This window comes from Rissa tridactyla, chromosome 19 (assembly GCF_028500815.1).
Source record: "Rissa tridactyla isolate bRisTri1 chromosome 19, bRisTri1.patW.cur.20221130, whole genome shotgun sequence".
NCBI lineage: Eukaryota > Metazoa > Chordata > Aves > Charadriiformes > Laridae > Rissa > Rissa tridactyla.
Window position 1 is genome coordinate 4,972,677 of NC_071484.1, and position 18,620 is coordinate 4,991,296.

Sequence of the window (18,620 nt, forward strand, 5' to 3'; positions counted from 1 at the left end):
TCCTGCAGCCGCGCTTGCCATCGTGGAGGGTGACTCCTCCTGGAAAGGACTTTTTATTCCCCTGCCGCGCGTGGCTGCTGGTGGACACGCACATTGCTGCGTGCTGCCCGCTCCTCTGCAGCGGTGCCGGAGGCGTCAGCCACCAAAACGCTGCCTCCAGGCACCCGGCTTCTACACCCCGCTGCTGGAGGGCTTGTGCTTAATTAGACTGGCTCATCAGGGTGGGGCGTTGAGTCAGAGCCTTGATCTGCTCCCAGCCAGAGATTAGCCCAGAGACCATTCCCGTTCCGGTGGGACGCTTACTGGAAGGGTATCTCTCGGGCCTCTCCTGAAGAGGTGCTTATCGTGTTGGCACTCTTTGGGCTGCTTAGAATTAGGCGCCCTTTTTTTTTTTTTTTTTTCCCTTTTTTTTTTTTTTTTTTTTTTTTTAATTTATTTCCCAAACTGGCAGAGTAAGAGACAGATCTGCAACGTGGAGTGAGGGGAGGAACCCATCCCGTCTCACCCCCAGCTCCTCTTTGGATCTCATCCCCTCATGGTACCTCCCTTGGCCGGCGTGAGTGCGGGATACGTGTCGTTGGGCATCGGCTTGATACGTGGGATGTGGCTGATAATCCCGAGGAGGAACCAATCCTATCATCAGTGGGGGAAAGGGCTTTGCGGAGAAGGCCTGGGAATGTCTCTTGGGAACTGGAAGCTCGGTATGTGAATAAATATTTTTGCCTGAAGACGGGAATAGCACGAAGCCCTGAAGAAATCTCTCAGCTGTTGATAATGGTTCGCTGCTTGTATTGCTCGTCTAGAGAGGGGGATGCACTTAAGTTTTTTAATAGTAAATGAGAAAAGATATTGATGGAGTGTCTCGGTAAGACTTTTTCCCTGTGGTAGGGGTTTGTAACTAGTAGTAGGTGAAGGTCTGAACCTGTCTGGGTTTTGTCTGGTTTTTTTTTTTTTTTTTTTTTTTTTGGAATATGGGGGGCATTTCTGGTGCTGGGTCAGGACTGCCCACCTGCCAGCACGCAGCTTCTTTACTGCCCTGAGAGCCCCTGGTAGTCTGCAGGCTCCCGGTTTCAGGTGCAACAAGCAGGTGGCCAAACCTGTATCTTTGACCCCCCCCGAGGGTCTTAGGGATCCTAAAGACCTGGACTTCCCGACCCCAGGCAAACCCAAATGAGAGGAGAGCTCACTCCGGAGCATTGATGTGATCCTGGTATGATGAACACTCTCTGGATCCCAGCCAGCCCCGGAGGAAGCCCGGCGTTGGGAGGTGCGTCCAGGAGGAGCTGGTGCAAGAGCTCGGGCTCTGCTCTGAAGGCTGGAGACGGCAGTTCATGCCGTCCAGCTCATTCCTCCGCTGCTCGTGTCAGAGCCTTGTTAGGGTACACCCATCTTCAGTGTGATAAGGTGAGCGTGGGCAGCTTCTGATAAACAGGCTTTGGATTGACGCTCTCCAGCTCACCCGCAGGAACCAGAGAGGGCACCCTCTCCCATCTCGATGACCCACGAGGCCGGAGACAGCTCTTGGAGAAGAGGTTCCTCCTTTAAGACCCTTTCTGGAGAAGATAATAAATATCCTATTTCAAAAGAGCTTATGAGTCATGCGTACCCACCCTCCCGAACCGTGGGTGCCTCTGGCGGAGGTGTCATGTGAAGGCTCAGCCTTGCCAAGCCTCTGGAAACCAGGGGGAGAAGGTTGAGCTCCTGCTCCGGTGTCACCTCGCCGGGCTCTTGCGTCGCGCTGCTGTGATAACGCTCCGGCGCAGTCTCATCTCGCCCCGACATCTGGGCGCTCAGACGGGGTCTGCGGGTCTGATCCTGTCACTGCTCCCCCCCAGGAGAAACGCCTTTTTTTTTTTTTTTTTTTTTTTTTTTAGCAGAAGTGTAGAAAACCCAGCAAAGTTCCTCAAACGGGCAACAGGCAGAAGTTGTCTGCGTTAGAAATTGTTCTGCCCTTGATGAGTCAGGTCTCTGCTATGCTGGAAACCGTTAGTCCAGCACCGCCGTAGCCTGATTTTAGTTGTTTGTTGGGGTGGGGGGTGATCGCAGGTGGAGATGTTAATTGATGCCGTACTGATGCTTTTGAGATGGAGTATGTGATGAGCTGGGGGGAGGGGGGGTGGCTGATTGCACATCCATGTAGATAAGTCAGAGCTTTTCTTTTGTCTTTTTTTCACTAGTATTTGAAACGCACCACCGCCCTTGCGTGCGCAGAGGGGGAAACCCAGCTCGGGAGACATTGGCAGGGAGTGTAGGAAGCGCTGCGCGAAGGGAGAAATGAAGCTTAACCCCGGGGAGGAGGAGGAGGAGCACGTCTGAAAATAAAAAGAGGGGGCTGCGAGGACGATGAGATTGGGGTGATGAGTGCTGGGGTACGAACGTGCTGGACCACCCTGGCACCTGCTGGAGTGGAGAGGGAGAATGCCACCGGCGTCTCCTTGGAAGCTGCGGTGACAGTCCCCCCATTGGGGCCACCGCAGGGCAGGGGGAGAAGTGACACCTCCAGTGCTGCGGCCATGCAGTTACTGCTGCTCCTGCAGGGCGAGGGGGTCGGTATTTCAGACCTGAGGCAGGAGGCTTGGGGAGCTCTCTGCCTTCCGCTTAGATCTTACTTACTTTCCTCTGACAAAAAAATAGTGTTCTTTTTTCAGCCTTGTGTTTATCCGGCAGTTTTAGCTTTATAGGCATGGCCTGCTTGTATCCAAAACACGCAGCTTGTGTGCATACTCTTTTAAAATACTTTTTAAAGTGCTGTTGGGACCGTGTTTGCACAGGTATTTCGTTAAAAATGCAAATTCGGTTTTGCAAGTCTGTTCTCCTCTCCCTCTCCTCCCCTTTTCCTCCGAAGCGCCTGGGCAGGAGCTTGCAGCCCTGTGCCTTGGAGCGCAGCATCACGCTTGGGAAGGCGCCCGCCAGCTTTTACAGGTGGTTACGGACTTGTTTGCACTATTGAGACAAAATGCTAAAATCCCCTTAAAGACCTCAGCCTCCCATGCTCCGTAGCGGTTCCCTGAGGGGAATGGAAGTCCTTTGTTTCTCACATTGAAAGTGCTCCCGTGTATCCGTCCTCTTGCCAGAGCTGTTCCCTAAGAAATCCTTACGTCTCCAGTCTCATAGTGACTTCGGAACCCTTGGTTTGAAGTTGTATGTGGAAACCCACGGCTACGGTGCAAAATCCTCAACCAGAAACTGGGAATAAGAAAGTTGTGGCTGTTTAAGAAGCTTTTTTTTTATTAATTTATGCTCTTTCTCATCTTTCCTTAGAGTGTTTGTGGATCCCAGCCACTAGAGAACTTGGGTATTTCTCCTGCAAATACTCCTGAATCCTATCCTGCCAAGCCCTGTGGAGCACCAAGACCCGTCAATGGAGTTATTAACACGTAAGCTGCTTGCGTATTATGGGAAGAGGTTGATTTTTATGATCTTAACAAAGTCCCATTGGAAACCAGACTATAGCATGCTGCTGGGTAGTAACTGGGTCGGTAACGGTATAAATGGACTCTTTTTGAAAAAAGCTTGGTAGTAGATCGTGCTTGGAAGCATTCTGGAGGAGATTGCTTGCTTGAGGTTTTCTGCTGCATTGTTTTCCTGAAAATGGTATTAAACTGAGCTGTGTTTACATGAACAAGCCCCGCAGGCAGCCGTGCAGTGAGCGTGTTCAAAACTGTTTCTTTCTGGGTATTTTTAATACACTTGCAAATTGTATGGTTCAAAGGTACTAGTGGCCCACCTGCAATTATTTTGCAGAAGTATCTGTAACCACTGGGTGGCTTTTCTGGAGATAGTGAGGCACCCAAATCCCATTGATTTGGGGAGTTAGACTTCCTGAATTCTTCATTTCTCCAGGTTTTGTTGAGTAAGTCTTTAAGTGGATGGATGGAAACAAGTGAAAGAAATTCTCCTGTGCTGCAGGATGATTTTAGGATTGAACCACTTGAAAACCCGTGAAGGCACGGTGCTTCGAAGTTGCGGTAGTGCCTGGAGAAGCATTGCCGGCACCGGTGCAGTCGCTCAGTCCCTCGAGGAGGGAGGGATGCTGCGCCGGCGCAGTGTGAGCAGGCGTAGAAAGCACCGATCAACCAACTCATCGCTGCGGCTGGAACACTGCAGGGTGTAACGGAGCCCTTTGTACGCCTGTAGCCTTTGAACTACAGAGCCTTAGAGCACAGGGCTTTAATGTTTTGCATTTATAGAAATGAAACACTTGTAAAATATACATGAAAAGGTTCGGTAGATAAGGAGGTGCGCTGGTATTTGGTAGGTGGCATGGTGTGTCGGTGCCGTGGTAGGGCAGGGTTACTGCGTGCGGACGGGGAACTCCTTTGTACGTAAAACAGAAAGGTTAATGGTAACATCGCACCTTTCTGGTGTCACTGCTGAGAGTTGTTAGAGTTCTCAAATATTAATCAGAATCAGGTTTTACATCTAGGTTAAATATTTTTTCTACAAATTTATATGTTCTCTGTCATACGCTCTCTGGCATTTAGACTTGTTATTGTTGTATTAAGACACGCTGAACTGTAATTCTGGGGGAAGCTGAGTTCCAGGATTAAAGCTGTTCAGGGCTAGAGCAGCTTTCGGGCTTGCTCTGTGTCCAGCTTTACATGCTGGTTTTTGTTCAGAACCTCCAAAGGTATTTTGACAAAGGTTCAGTGGTGGGAGAGTGTGGAAAGTGGCCAAAGTCAAAGCAAAAAATTAGAGTTGCCTTAATAAAAGCCATTGCCTTGTGAAACGGCAATGCTTTAAACTCAGCTTAGCGTGTTTGCTGAGGTCTGAATCATGAACCTGGCTGGTACTGCTGGCCGACGTGGGGTGGGGTGAATGAATAACACTTACCTTTCTTATTTTCTTCTCTTCTGGGGCAGTCTTCAGCCTGGCCTGGCAGAACACGCTCAGGGAGATGGCCAGGAAGCTGAGGAGCTCTTGCATAAAAAGCAACGGCTGAACATGGTTTCTTCATCTTCGGATGGAACGTGTGTAGCAGCTCGCACTCGCCCAGTACTGAGCTGTAAGAAGCGACGGCTTGTCCGACCTAGCAGCATTATGCCCCTATCCAAAAAGGTTCGTGCTGTTTGGGTTTTGATGTAATATCTATCTATCTGTCTGTCTGTGTATCTATCTGTCTATATCTCTAAAGCTCCACACCAAAGAGCTGGGTGAGATAGCGATGCATTGGTCCATTGTGCTTTTGCTCTTTGCCTGAAGAGCTCTCCCTGTCTTGGGAATGTTTGTTGATATTAAGCGGGTAAAAATAATGGAGAGGAAGATGAGGACAGCGAGGCTTCAAAGGCTGTTGGAGAAGTAAAGGAGAAATGAAGGAGAAGCTTTTAATTTGTTGTGAGACTTCTATTAGCTGTCACTGGGGAGGGGAGATGCTGAAGTCTGATGTGGGTTTTCTTTTCTAAAACCAACCAGCCTGAGGTGAACTTCAGGTTGGGCAGTTCAATATGGCACGGGCTGAGCAGTCCAAAGAAGCTCTGAGAAGTCAAGTGTCAGGAAACCTTGACTCTGAGCACAGGATTTAACACCGCCCCAGGAACTCGCTGCTCCTTGCTCGAAGGAAAACTGCAGTTCTCTGAGCAGGCGTATGTGGGCTGCCTTGCAAAAGGCCTGCGGACGTGATGGTGTTCGCTTCCACTGCTCGAGTTTGGAAATCACTGAATGCCATTGACTCTTCCTGGTTTTGTTTTCTTTTTTTAAAATTTATTTTATACTCCTGTCCCTTAGGCAGAATTCAGTTCAGTGGAAATGCAGTTTTATTGCCTGTATAAGGAAAGGCCGTGCTTAATTCTTTTTAATTTCTCTTAGGAATGCCGTAAACTGTCGGTTGGAGGATAGTTAGAAATTGAGGGAATAAGGGCCTTTTTTGTGCATGCAGCTCTCGTGATTGCAGAACCGTAGATGGCAAAAATCCACTTACCTTTGAGTCAAAGTCTTTCCAAGTCAAACTCCCACAAGGGTTTCAGGGTTTTTCGCTCTGTGGGTGCTGGAGTTTTAAAGAGAAGCTCAAAAAAGCAACATCTTTCTGAGCAAAATAGATTCTCGCTCGGCTGAGTTGGCTTTAGCTGATTACTCGTTTGCAGTTTTATCTGGGGTATTTGTGGTAGAGCTCTGCAGTGACTACTTGCAAGGTCTTCAGTGACTTGGAAGTTTATGAACTATCTCGTGGGTGACGCTGACTTGGGCACTCAGTCTTTGAAGAAGTAGCTGTTAATTCTGTGTTAGATCTTGACTATAGTCATCAAATACATTTGAAAATCGGAGATGGTTCAGAAGAGCCGTTGCAAAGGATGGAAGGTGTGCCAGATCGCAGAGGATTTCTGTGTTATTCAAGTGAAAGCTGAGTCATGGCTGGGTCATGGTCCACAAACACCATGTCCAGTTGACCGCGCTCTCCCGTCTAGCACAAAGTGGTTGTGGATTGTTGCGACCAGAAATTACAACCAGGAGAGTTCACTGTGTCCATAGAGGTTCTCCATAACTGTGCCTCCTCTTGTACAAAATCTGAATGCAACATCACTTGAAATTTTTAAGTTAAGAGATGTCCTGTAGGAGAGAAAAGCAGCTAAAAGGTTGAGTGGGTCTGTAGCCTGCATTGGGTTGGAAACGGGATGGGAAGAGATCTCCTGCAGCATCCCCACGCCCCAGGGCAGACTGCTTTATCCTCATACCCTGCCAGACGGTTTGTCTAAACCTCCTTAGCCAAGCTACTCGAGTGCTTAGCTAGTCTTGTTTCTCAGACAGCAAAACCAAACAAACCAAACTTTCTAATACAAGCTGCCTCGGCTGCCGTTTCAAGTCATTACCAGTAATCCAAGCCCTGGTGCAAACTGGTCAGCTCCCCATGGCGCTTCGGAAGCTCTCCCCGAAGCGTGGAAGTTGATGTGGTAATTCTTAATGTGGTCACCTCTACACTAAACGCGTCACGGGTCTTTCTGGTTTTGCCCATAGGACGTTATTTTTATGGATCTTGTAATTTTTTCTGTTGTTTTCCTCTCTGTTTCTTGAACTGTGCGCCCAAAGCTGGGCGCAGCCCTCCAGCTCAGATGTTCGCAATGCCGAGCAGAGTGGCAGGATTACCTCATGCGTCTTGCACAGCCGTCCTGTTTATAAAGCCCTGTGGGGTGTTAATTCTCCGTGGTGGTACGACGCTGCTGATTCATGCTCATTTTCTGATCCGTAACAACCACCGGATCCTCTGGGCAGAACTGCTGCTCAGTAACCTCTTCCTCCTCTTCGCTGAACCATCTGCGTGTTGCGTTTGCCCTCAGTGAATTAAATTTTATTTATTTTAGATAATTTCCAGCTCTTTTCCTTCAAGGTACTTGCAGCCCTTCCCAGTTCTAGTGTTATTTGCTAAGGCTTAAGGATATTATCCCTTCTGCCATTGAAGTCATTAATGGAAATGTTTTGAGTGATACTAGACTCAGAACAGAGTTCCGCAGGATCTGGTTTGATACATCCTTGAATTTTGACGGGGAATCATTGGTTACTTTCTCTGAATGGGATTTACATGCAGTTCTGCATCTGCCTACAGTGGGGTCATATAAATGAAGTGTATATTACAAATCCGTGAATTGGAAGTCTGTCCTGGTTTAGGAAACGAGGTTGAAAAGGGCCCTTTTTCACTCTGTAAAGATGTCCCCTAAGTGGCAGCTCTTGGCATAGAGTGATGGTTCTCTGACCCATCTGAACTCAAAAAGGCTTTTTTTTCCCCCGTCTCTGACAACTGAATTGTGCTGCCTCATGGTTTTTATAAATGAGGTTTCAACCTAGATAAAATTAAACCCTTTTAGTCAAATTTAGTAGCTGTTAAACTGTCTGTGCTGGTGAGTAGTAGTTTTCAGTTGTGTCTATGCAAAGTTAAAGCATCCTTTTATGAGTCCAGACTAAATGAACAGGTTTTATACAAGGTATAAAAAAACCCAAAGCCAAACCAGCCTTTGGGATGTTTTTCATGAGCTGTCAAAGGGGAAGGTGTGAAGAGAGCTCTTAGGCACGTTGACCTCTGATGTGTTGACACAGTTCTCTCTCCCCTTCCCAGGTCCATCGGAATAGCCTGGCGCGATGTAGCTGTGACGTGAACCCTTCATGTGCTCTGTGTGGCACCCGAAGCTCGACGACTCTGGAAATCCAGTACGATGCCCCTTTGCTGGAGCGCCTCTCCCAGCTGGACTCCTGTATTCATCCTGTCCTGTCATTCCCAGATGGTAAGCCCAGCACCCACGAAGCTGCCGGGGGGTATTCTCAAAGTCGGTCCTGAGATGGCTTCCAAGGGACGCTTGGAGGTGGTCCAGAGCCTGCTCCTCCATCCTCAGCTTCCAGAGGAAGTGCAGATCTGCTTGGGTTCGACCAAGCTTGTTCATCTGCAGGTATTTTCAGGAGTAGAGCATGAACTGGAGCAGAAGGGTCTGGGAAAGCATCGCTATGAACCTGTGTTCTGGGAACCTGAGCTGGAGCCACGCTCAGGGTGGGGAGACCAGGCAGAGCCTGGGAGTCTGTGCTGGGACCTGGGTCTTAGGCTGATGTCTTCGTTGCTGTAAACGACTTGAGAAATACTTGCTTCCGCAGAGTTTATTCATCTGTGTAAAATTATTTGTGGACTGGTTTAAGTCACAGGAAATTTTGTTGACCTTGTAAGGAATTGTAAATGATCTTCCACGGTTCAGAGGGTACAGTAAGGAGGGATGTTCCCTTTAAGACACTCGTTTCCCTGTGTTACGGTATCAGGGTTAATCATCATTAAGAGGAATAACTAACCAACCCTGACTGTGGGCTATTCACAGATTTCGTGTGTAGGGACTTTTCCCAAGGGAAAAGAAGTAGTTTCCAGAGTTTTTTGCTTCATGAGCTGCCAAATTAAACACAAGCCTGTTCTTTGAACAAAAACTATTGGCCTGCGTGAGACTGGTGTCCATCTGTCATCTTCTTCCTCTGATCACAAAATACAGGACCACAAATGATAGGAACTGGCATTTTTATCAGGAGAGACCAGCAGTAAATAGACCGTAGTCGTTCCTTTCCTCGGTAGGAGTGCCGGGCTGCTTGAGGTGTAAAATGCTGCTGGTGATGTCCCCCAGGAAGGTGTCTGTCCCTGCTTCCCGTGAGGATGCGGAGTGGTTGGTCTGGGTTAAGATACTGGGCTAATGTATGTGTTTGTGTCTAAATTCCAGCTTTGCACCAACTTTGTGCAACAGTAGGAAATGCACGGAGTGTCTGGGAACAATTAATCCAGCATCTTTCGCTAGCACTATATTTAAAACAGACTGGAATAGTAAATTGGTGCTATTTTTAAAAAATAAATCCCCACACCCCCCCCGTCCCTGTTAAGGAATGCTAAAGGGACTCAATGCACTGAACTCCTGAAGCAGAAATTTTGTTTCCTGATTTCACAGCGCTTGTAATCCTCTGTCTGTAGTGTTAAACCTAATATCCTCGGAAGCGGTGAGAAAACCTGGTTGTGTCCTATTGCAGCGTGGCCACCAGGCAAATGATCTCGTCCCACGTTCGCTTTTCTGTTCTCGGAGGGTCAGCTGCAGCCAGCTCGCGTGGTAAAAGATGCATTCTGGCTGCGGGAGATTAAAAACTTGGGTTTTAAAACTGTACGGTGTAAAGCTTAAAACACCTATACAGAAATACCCATTCCTGCCCTCCCTGCCCTGGATTAACTTTGATTATTCACTGAAGCTTAACGTAGTTTTGCTAGGGTTGATTTTTGGGGATGGGGATACTTTATCCAAAGGGAAAGCCAGATAGCGTGTTCAGGTAGGGAAATTGCCCTGCCTGACGCTGTTAGTCTGCGTGGAGGCGTCTCCCTGCCCAGGTTGCTGGTGGGGCTCCTCCGTGATTATTTTGGGGACGCACCTTGAGAGGGGGCTGGGTCGATGGGCAGAGGCTCGGTTCAGCCTTTCCTGGGGGAGGTTGTTAGATGGAGCCTGCCCATGGCGCTGGGAGCATGTGCTGACTTTCGCTCTGAGCCCGTCTCTCCGGGGCTCCGCGGTGCCAGCAGCAGCCGGGGATCTCCGCTGCAGTTTGCCAAGGGCAAAATTGCCAGCCACCGCAGGAGGAAAAAGATCATTTATCCTTTTGGCAAGCTGGGCGCGGGCACGGCGGTTTTTAACCCCTTGCACTTGCGCTTCGTAACCGCTTTGTCCCCTTCCTTTTGGGGCTTTTCTTTTTTTTTTTTTTTTTTTTTTCCTGGTTCATCTGATTTCTCGCTGGGAAATTTCAGATGATGTAATAACCTTGGTGGGGAGGATGAGAGCCGGGGCTCCGTGCGGTTGCCATCTGCCGGTCCCCGGGAGGCCTGCAGCGCTCGGCCGAGGACGAGTGACGGTGTCACTTGCTGCACAGACTCTGGTGCAACCGGTGCTGACAGCAGGGCAGTGACAAGCCAGCAAATAACTCATTTTCTGCTGACAGTGTTTTGTCCTGCATTTTCCCCCTCCCTCTGACCTGTCTCCTCCTTCCGCAGATGTGTGGGCTGCTGGGATGGGATGAATTTCCAGGAGAAAGCAAAAGATTAGCAAAGAGAAGAGGCCGTTTGCCCAAAGCCAGACCACTTAAGCACGGCGATGTTGCAGACTCGCTGGCAACGTCCTTCAAGGACTGGCTTGGCCCCTCTCTGTTCTTTGGGAAAAGTCCCAGCAAACCGGTGGCGGTGGCCATGGAGCTGCCATTGCACTGTGAGAGCCTGTCCTTAGCAAATGGATGGGGCTAAACCAGAGCTTTAACCATCAAGGCACTCAAAAATGCTTTTTTCCTGGCTTTTTCCTGAGAGTCAAGTTCCCCCTGTTAATAACAGCCGCCTCCAGCCCAGCTCTCTCCATCCCATTTGCCTGCCCGGATCTGCTGGGCCTTTCCAGTCCCTGGAATTGGTGGGGAAATTTCGCAAGGGTTCAGATTACGGCCGCTGAGACTACCGACGCATCTTGAATCTCTTCTGCTTGACCCCTGAGATTATCTAAACGCAATTTCTAAATCCCACGGCAGCTCCCGATTGCCTCTGCGTCCCCTCTGCAGGGCGAGGAGCTTCATTCCTCCTGCAGGGCCTGGCAAGGTTCGTCTCTGCTCGGGGTCGCTTTGAAATCCCTGTGAAAATGTCGCCTGAGCTTGAGAGATGCGGAGGGGGGACATTTGTACCACTGATGCTCGTCTTAGTGCTTTTGACTCCTCGTTGTGGCAGGGCGAGCTTGCACCGGGCTGCGTGTCCCGCTGGCGACGGGCTACTGGTCTGTGCTGGGGGAGGAGAGCGGATGGGTGGCACGTCGCCCCTCGAGTGCCCGTGTATAACCGTCTTGCAGGTGGAGTCGGAGAAGATAAATTCACATCCCAATAGTTCTCCTCTTCACCCTAAAAGTTTTAAAGCTTTTCCGAACTAGGATTTTATTTTGGCCCTCAGGCATATAAAAGTGAGCTGGGTCTTGGAGGAGATTTAGGCAGCAGTATTTGGTGATCAGATCTGAACTCTGAAGCCGAGTATGAAAACAAGGCTTATTGGTGGGATTCCTGAGGCTGGAGTAGTTTGCTACTCCATTTCATGGTTTTTACAGTCTACCTTAGCCCATCTGCACAAGTAACGCACGGAATAATCTCCTTAGCGTTCCGTCTGTCGGCTGAGGTCAGGAGTGCACGTCTGTGTGGGACTGGGGAGAAACGGAACCTGAGGAACGGGAGCACAGGTAGCGCCTGCCGACTTTCGCAGCAGTGTAGCACGCGTGTGCGCGCTGTGAGACGGCAGGAATAAATGGGGACAGGTACTCTGGATTACCGCTGAAACTTCAGGCTCGAAATGCCTCAGTTACCCCGCTAATTACCCGGGAGTTTGCGGGCTGGCAGATGGCTGCGTGACCCGGCCCCTGCCTGGGGAGCGAGCGGCAGTTCTGCTCTGTGAGCCTCTGAGGTGTGCTCGCTTTCCCAGCTCTCGTTAGATGATTGAGGTGCCACATCAGGCACATCGACGTCGTACAGTACTTGCTTGGCTTTTGACTTGACCTGAAATTGAGGATTTAAGCTGAATTTCTCTCTTCCAGCCCCTTCCCTCTGTAGATTTGATGTGCTGAGATAGCTCGGGTTCTTGGAAGTCAGATCTGAGATAGCAGAATTGAGCGTGGCAGTCCAGGAGATACCTTCAGTGGTAAAGGCACGTGGTTTTTCTCACAAAGGCTTCATTCTCCTGCCGGCATGTACTTGGGCTGTGAATCCTGTAGGAATGTCCTTCAGATTAGAAACGTTGGGTCCTAACATTGCAGGTCCTCCCTGAAAGCGAGGAAGGCGTAGGCAAGCCCAGGTTCTATAGTCAGTTGGTGCCTGTGTCTTTGTCCAGGGCTGTTCTTACTGGGGGGGCTGGGAGAGGATTATGGCATCGCAGCTTTCTGGTGCGTAATTTAGTTAATTTGACTGCCGTCTTTCCCGTCTCTCTGCAGATGTGCCGACGAGCCTGCACTTCCAGAGCATGTTGAAATCTCAGTGGCAGAACAAACCCTACGAGAAAATTAAACCTCCCAAAAAGCTGTCGCTCAAGCACAGAGCCCCCATGCCTACCAGCAGCCTGTCTGACCCTGCTCGCAAGGACCGCCACAAGCTGGTCAATTCGTTCTTCACTGCAGCCAGTAAGTGTCCTCCCTGCCTCCGCCGTGGCCAGAAACGTTGCCCCGTTTTGTATACAGCCGTGCAATCTGGGAGGAGAGAGGAGGAGGATCCCCTTTAAATTCATCTCTCAGGGATGAGGCCGTGGTTCAGGCTGGTCTCAGTTCGTAGGGACCTCTTTTGACACGGTCCGAGGTCGTGCTCAGGTGGCACGGGCAGTACTGCAGCTCGTTCTGCTCCGAGCACCTCTCTCCTGCGCCCTGATGGCCTTGAGCCCGACCTGTCTGGATTTATGGAGCCGGTGAACTCTGCCCGAGCCTCCCGTGCCAACAGAAAGAGAGGTGAAAACTGGCGTTTCATAGCTCTTTCTCTGTTCCCCTCCTCAGAGCGCTCACATCAAAAAATCCAACCAGACAAGGCACACAGGCCACCTTTAGACGATTTTACGGCCGTGTCCAAGGCCGAGAGAGCGCCAGAGCGCTCGCTTGTCCAGCCTCCTGCCTATGACAAAAAGCGATTGCGAGACAGCTCATCTGAGAGGAGTGAAGGTAGGCTCCCACGGCCAGGTCTCTCGGGGGGAGCTTGGGCTTTGCTGCACATCCAGCCTCTCTCCCCCGGCTTCGGAGCAGGGGGAACGCACTGCTTCTGGGCCTTGTCGCCACCGCAGCAATGCCTCGTGTGCTCTAACTGCTTCTTCCCCCAGGGCCTCTCAGGCTGGCAGCTCTCCATCAGAAGGTGCTTCTCTTTCATGCAAAGTTCTCCTCGGCACTGGCCGTTTCTGGTGCACATGGTCCTCTTCTATCCGCCGCCGCCAGCCCCCTTGGTTTCTTTGGCTAATGTCGTTCTTCGTTTTCTCCCGCCCTCCTTGTGTAGTGTTGAAGCATCACACGGACGTCGGTGGCCCAAGCTACTTGTCAGCAGCTGCGACCCCCACACCTCACAGCCCCATTGCGCGGCAACTGTCCACCTCCTCGGAAGGCTCCGCTCCTGCCAGCACGAGTTCACAGGGCACCTCCAGCACGGCCGTAAGTATCTCGTGCCTTTCCGGAAAGGTTTCTGAGCTCAGCTCCACCACGGGGTCTCAGCTTTCAAGCAGCTCAGGCATCTGAGGCGTGAGAGTGCTCAGTATTCCTCCCGCCACGCTGGACCCCGTGGTTCAGCTGATGCTTGGCCCTCTTTTTTACTCTGACTTCGTGTCTGCTGGGGTTCCTGGATTGTCGTTGGCTGTGCAGAGAGCCACCCAGCTGCATTTGGTGTCAGCTCAGTAACTGCTGGTTCCTGCTCTCAGTAGTCCCCTGGTGTTGTTTCACGTCTGGGTTTTGGTTTCGGAAGTTGTCTGGGGATGCCAGGACAAGAAGCAGAAGAGCTGAGCACCAGCAGCTGAGCACCTTGGTGGCACTGGGCTGCAAATGGGGTTGGGGCTGAGTCGCAGGGCAGTGGTGGTTGGGACCTTAACATTGACCTACACACAAGCTTCAGCAGTTGCTCAACTCACACTGTTCTGAGACACACTCAGCCTCCCCAGATGCTAAAGGATGACAGGACTGGGGACCTTTGTGAAGCTGTGTCTAAAAGCCGTCAGTGAGCAGGACCGTAACTCCCTCCCGCTGTGCTCTGAGACAGATCGGTGACGCAGCTCCTCTGCCAGACGTCATCTATCCTCCCAGCTCCTGACCCACCTTAACAGAAACCCGTGATTAAAGGACTGAATTCTGCTTAAGTGTCCCAGTGAAGGACCTGACCCCTGTCCGACCACTCCAGTTAGGAGTTTGTGCCAGAGCCGAAGCTGGATGTGACTGAGGGATCAGAGAGCAGAGTTCCTCAAACCCTGATGGTGAAACCAGGGTGGTTAAGAGACACCTGTCCATGGCAGGGCTGAGGGCACCCCTTCCAGCTCAACCTTGTGTGCCCTTGTCCTTTCTCTCAGCTAACAAACAACAGCTCTGGGGCTGCTGGGTCCCGGGTGCGTTCCTTCGCTGCGGAGTTTGCTGTTGTGACATGTTGTGGCATGTTGCGAAGCCATCACAGGGTGTCTGAAGAACCCAACAAGCAGTGGTAGTTTGGCTTGAACGTGCTGGCTGTTTTGGAGAAGCAGCTCTAACACGTCAAGGTGACATTTCCTTGTGCTTCACACACGTATCTTGGTCTTCTCTTGCTGCTTTTGCTGCTGCTCTTTCACAAGCAGTAGAGAAGATGAAGAGTCTTCCCTTCAGTGGCCGAGTCCTACACTGGGGGCACCCGGGGTCTGGGCTCAAGGGTCCGAGTCCTCGGTTCAAGCATCCCGGCCTGGCACAGGTTTGCATGTGCTCCCCAGCCGGTGGTTCGGGCCTCACTGTTGACAGTGACATGTCGGAATTTCCTTGCTGCCATGGCAATAGTTGTCCACCCAACTCTGTCCTCATCCAGCATCACGCGAGTCCTGGACTCTGCCGGTGGCAGGTCCCTGGCACTTGGGTTTCCACATCTTTTTACACCGTAAGCCACAGGGATCAAAGGAGGCGGAGAACATGGTAAATGGCAGGTGACTCCGTTAGGAAGTCGGGCCGTTTGCCGGTTGAGCTGATGGGTGTCACTGTACCGGCAGTGCTGCTGTCACAGGTTTGGGGATAGACAGATGGTAGGAGAGCACCCAGCGTTCAGCCAGGTTTAAATAGATAAGTGTGGAGCTTATTTCTGTCTTGGAAAATCTATTTCCGTCAAAAGCACGATACAGATGGAAGCCGTTAGGCTCTTAGTACAGCTGTCAAAACCCGAGATGAACTCCTCTGTGACTGCTTCACCTTCCTCCTCTGTCACAGTGTCACCTGCGGTGGGTCCAGACCCCTGCAGGGACACGAGCTGTTTCCAAACAGGATGGTTCTTCCGTCTTGCCTGGTGGTCTCACCACTTTCTTTACCTTGACAGTAGGGAACTGGATTATATGGGAGACTTTTCTTCTTGCTGGGTCAGTTTATCAGCCGGATTGGTCTCCTGATCTCCATGGCTGTGCAGCAGCTGGTGCCAGTGCGGAGGTGGTGGCTGGAGCTCAGCAGCCCTTGTCACCTCGCTTTGGTGCCTGCAGAGCCACCGCAGCCCTTGCCCTCATTTGTACCCTCCAAACTAAAGATTTTTGGTGGGGAAGAGGAGGTGAACTCCGTTCTGGTGCGAATTGCTCTTGGTTCTGGAGTCGTATGAGGCCATTTCGTATGAGGCCACGTCCTTTTTCCATCAATGACTTCACATGACAAAACCTACCACTCTTTCTCACTTGGTTCTTGTCTTACGTTCCAGCAGCCAAGGAGGAGGAGAGGCGAAAGTTCATTTGATATTAACAACATTGTCATCCCGATGTCCGTCGCTGCAACGACTCGTGTGGAGAAACTGCAGTACAAAGAGATCCTCACACCCAGGTACGTGCCTCATCCCTGGCTCCAGCGGGGTTGTCACATCCTAGACTTCTACTGTGCAAGTGTCTCGTCAGAAGTTCAGCCTGGCCTAGGGCTTTGCTCCCGGTGGCTGCTAATGCTGCTGAGGAAAAGGGCATTCTTCTGCCTTGGAAGTAGGAGGAAGTTTGGAGAAGTTCTGATCATACCGTTGATGCAGACTTGCTGAGTTAGGGAACGTGTTGCCTGAGCATCCCTCCTGCATGAAAGCCAGCTGCCCTGCCCAGGCCCCCGTGCAATCTAAAGTCATCCTGGTTGTCCTCTGTCCTGCTGCAAAGCTGCTGAGTGTGTTGAGCCGAAGGTGCTGGTGGTTTCCCAGCTCTGCACGTGTCCGGGCTGGACAAATGTCGTTGCCTTGCGTTGCAGTGGCCAGGAGAAGCTCTTCCGTCCTGGGCAGTGGTAGGAACCAGAAGTTTTCTCTGCCCGAGCTGAGCGCAAGGGGTGAGCTCTTGCCCGTGGTTGGCTGTTCTTGGATTAACACCGTGGAGGAGCTCAGTCGCTGGTTTTCCCACCTGAGTGCTCGGTGGGAGCGTGCCAACGTGCTGCAGCACCGCTGCAGCTTCTTCCTCCAAACCGCCCGGTTTCCAGTCCTCCTTTTCCCTCCCAGTTCTCCAGGTCTCTTTCCCAACTCTACCTCTTTCTTTCTCCTGGTCCTACACGCTCTTCCCGGGCCCTGTCCGGAGCGGGGTGGGGAGGGAGCCTGTTGCTGAGCCAGAGGAAGAGGAAGAAATGCAGCAGCATCTGCTCTGCTTCCTCTGCCCTTGGCAGGCTTTGGCCGCGCTGCCAGACCAGTGCCGGGTGCTGGGCTGGGAGTCGGAATGGAAAGTCCGCAGCAGGAGGATGCTGGTATCCTCGCTCTCCATTCCTCACCCTCCCGACGTGGAGGGACGTCCCCTGCCTGTCCCCCGGCGCCGCACTCGGCGGGATCAAAGAGGGAAGGGGAGAAACCGTTGTCTGATAGCGCAGGAGGGATTTTGGTAGACAAATGTGGCCGCTTGGCTTAAAACTGAGCCTAAATATGTTGCTCATTGTGGCAGGCTTGGATTTTTTTCCCTCCCAAAATACATAGTCCGTGCGTGCGGGGCTGCCCGTGCTGGGATTGACTGTCCTCTGGGGTTGTGTGTTGCAGCTGGCGTGAAGTGGATATCAGCGCTCTGAAAGCGAACCCTGATGAAGACAATGAGGAGGTAAGAAGAGGTTTTGTTGCGAGTTGATGTGGGATGGGGTTGGTAGCGACTGAAGAGCGTCCACGGAGGACGCCGGAAGGGGGTGGACACAGGGAGCTCAGCGGGGAGGTGTGGAGGTTCTTGCTTTTTTGCAGCAAAATGCACACTTGGCCTTGCAGAAACCAACCTGGCGTTGGTTCTCTTTCAGGAAAGGTGTGGTAAGGCAGGAGTTGGATGAACTGGCTGGGTACAGCTGAATCGGAGGTCTCATTGCTGTCAGGAGAGCTCTCTGGGCAGCAGTCTTCTTACGGAGTAGTCTAATCGTAGAATCACAGAATCGTCAGGGTTGGAAGGGACCTTAAAGATCATCTAGTTCCAACCCCCCTGGCCCTGGGCAGGGACACCTCCCACTAGATCAGGTCGCTCAGAGCCCCGTCCAGCCTGGCCTTGAATGTCTTCAGGGATGGGGCTTCCACCACCTCTCTGGGCAACCTGGGCCAGTGTCTCACCACCCTCGTGTTGAAGAACTTCTTCCTAACATCCAGTCTGAATCGACCCATCTCTAGTTTTAATCCATTCCCTCTAGTCCTACCATTACCCGACATCCTAAAAAGTCCCTCCCCAGCTTTCTTGTAGCCCCCTTAAGATACTGGTAGAGCCACTAGAAGGTCTCCTCGGAGCCTTCTTTTCTCCAGACTGAACAACCCCAACCCTCTCAGTCTCTCCTCATAGCAGGGTGCATGACCAGTCGTGCTGCTCTAGTTATTACTTTAGCAAAACTGATAATGATGGTATTTCCTTAAACCTCTGTGTGAGCGCTTTCACTCTGGGATCATAGAATCATTTAGGTTGGAAAAGACCCTTGGGATCATCGAGTCCAACCATAAGTACTTCCCTTTGGTTTTCGGTTCTTAATCTCTTCCGAAGCACTGCAGACTCAGTTTAACAAGGTGCTCTCACACTCACTGATAGCATCTGCCCTCCCTCCAGATAGAAACGTTTATTTAAATTCATGCTGTAGCTAATGCTGGAAGAACTTCACGTAGATGCATGTGTGATAGAAGAAAGCTCTGACCGGGCCGTCTACCCTTCCCTTTCCAGATCGAGGACTTGTCTGATTCGGCCTTCACTGCTCGCCACGGCAAGTGTGAAGAGATGGAGCGAGCCCGGTGGCTCTGGAGCACGAGCGTGCCCCCGCAGCGGCGGGGCAGCAGGTACGTCCTGCCGGCACCCTTCCTCGGCCCTGGCACGGGCTGTCCCGGTGCACCAACGGTGCTGGAACACAGAGAGGATGCGGTGGGTTTCTCTTGGCCAACGTGTCCTTCCCAACAGAGCGGGATGCTCTCGGCAGCAGGTTGGCTGATCCATAAAAACGCTTAAAAGCTTGTGTGGTGGTGTTGGGAGGTTGGATCACCGTCCACAAGAGCAGGTTGAGGAGGCCTTGCAG

The 18,620-nt window shown here is 51.4% G+C and overlaps 1 protein-coding gene across 6 annotated transcripts in view; it reads left to right on the forward strand.

Moving 5' to 3' along the window:
- Positions 1 to 18,620, forward strand: part of KANSL1 (KAT8 regulatory NSL complex subunit 1) — a 103,595-nt gene that overhangs the window by 79,413 nt on the left and 5,562 nt on the right. For 4 of the 6 annotated variants that reach the window (XM_054224259.1, XM_054224258.1, XM_054224260.1 and 1 more), the window contains 9 exons: positions 3,262 to 3,377; positions 4,863 to 5,058; positions 8,042 to 8,207; positions 12,423 to 12,608; positions 12,972 to 13,133; positions 13,459 to 13,610; positions 15,856 to 15,974; positions 17,137 to 17,194; positions 18,275 to 18,387. In XM_054224259.1, coding sequence (XP_054080234.1) covers positions 3,262 to 3,377; positions 4,863 to 5,058; positions 8,042 to 8,207; positions 12,423 to 12,608; positions 12,972 to 13,133; positions 13,459 to 13,610; positions 15,856 to 15,974; positions 17,137 to 17,194; positions 18,275 to 18,387 — 1,268 coding nt within the window. The remainder of the gene's footprint in view (positions 1 to 3,261; positions 3,378 to 4,862; positions 5,059 to 8,041; positions 8,208 to 12,422; positions 12,609 to 12,971; positions 13,134 to 13,458; positions 13,611 to 15,855; positions 15,975 to 17,136; positions 17,195 to 18,274; positions 18,388 to 18,620) is intronic. The other 2 variants (XM_054224262.1, XM_054224264.1) reach the window with 2 other exon arrangements.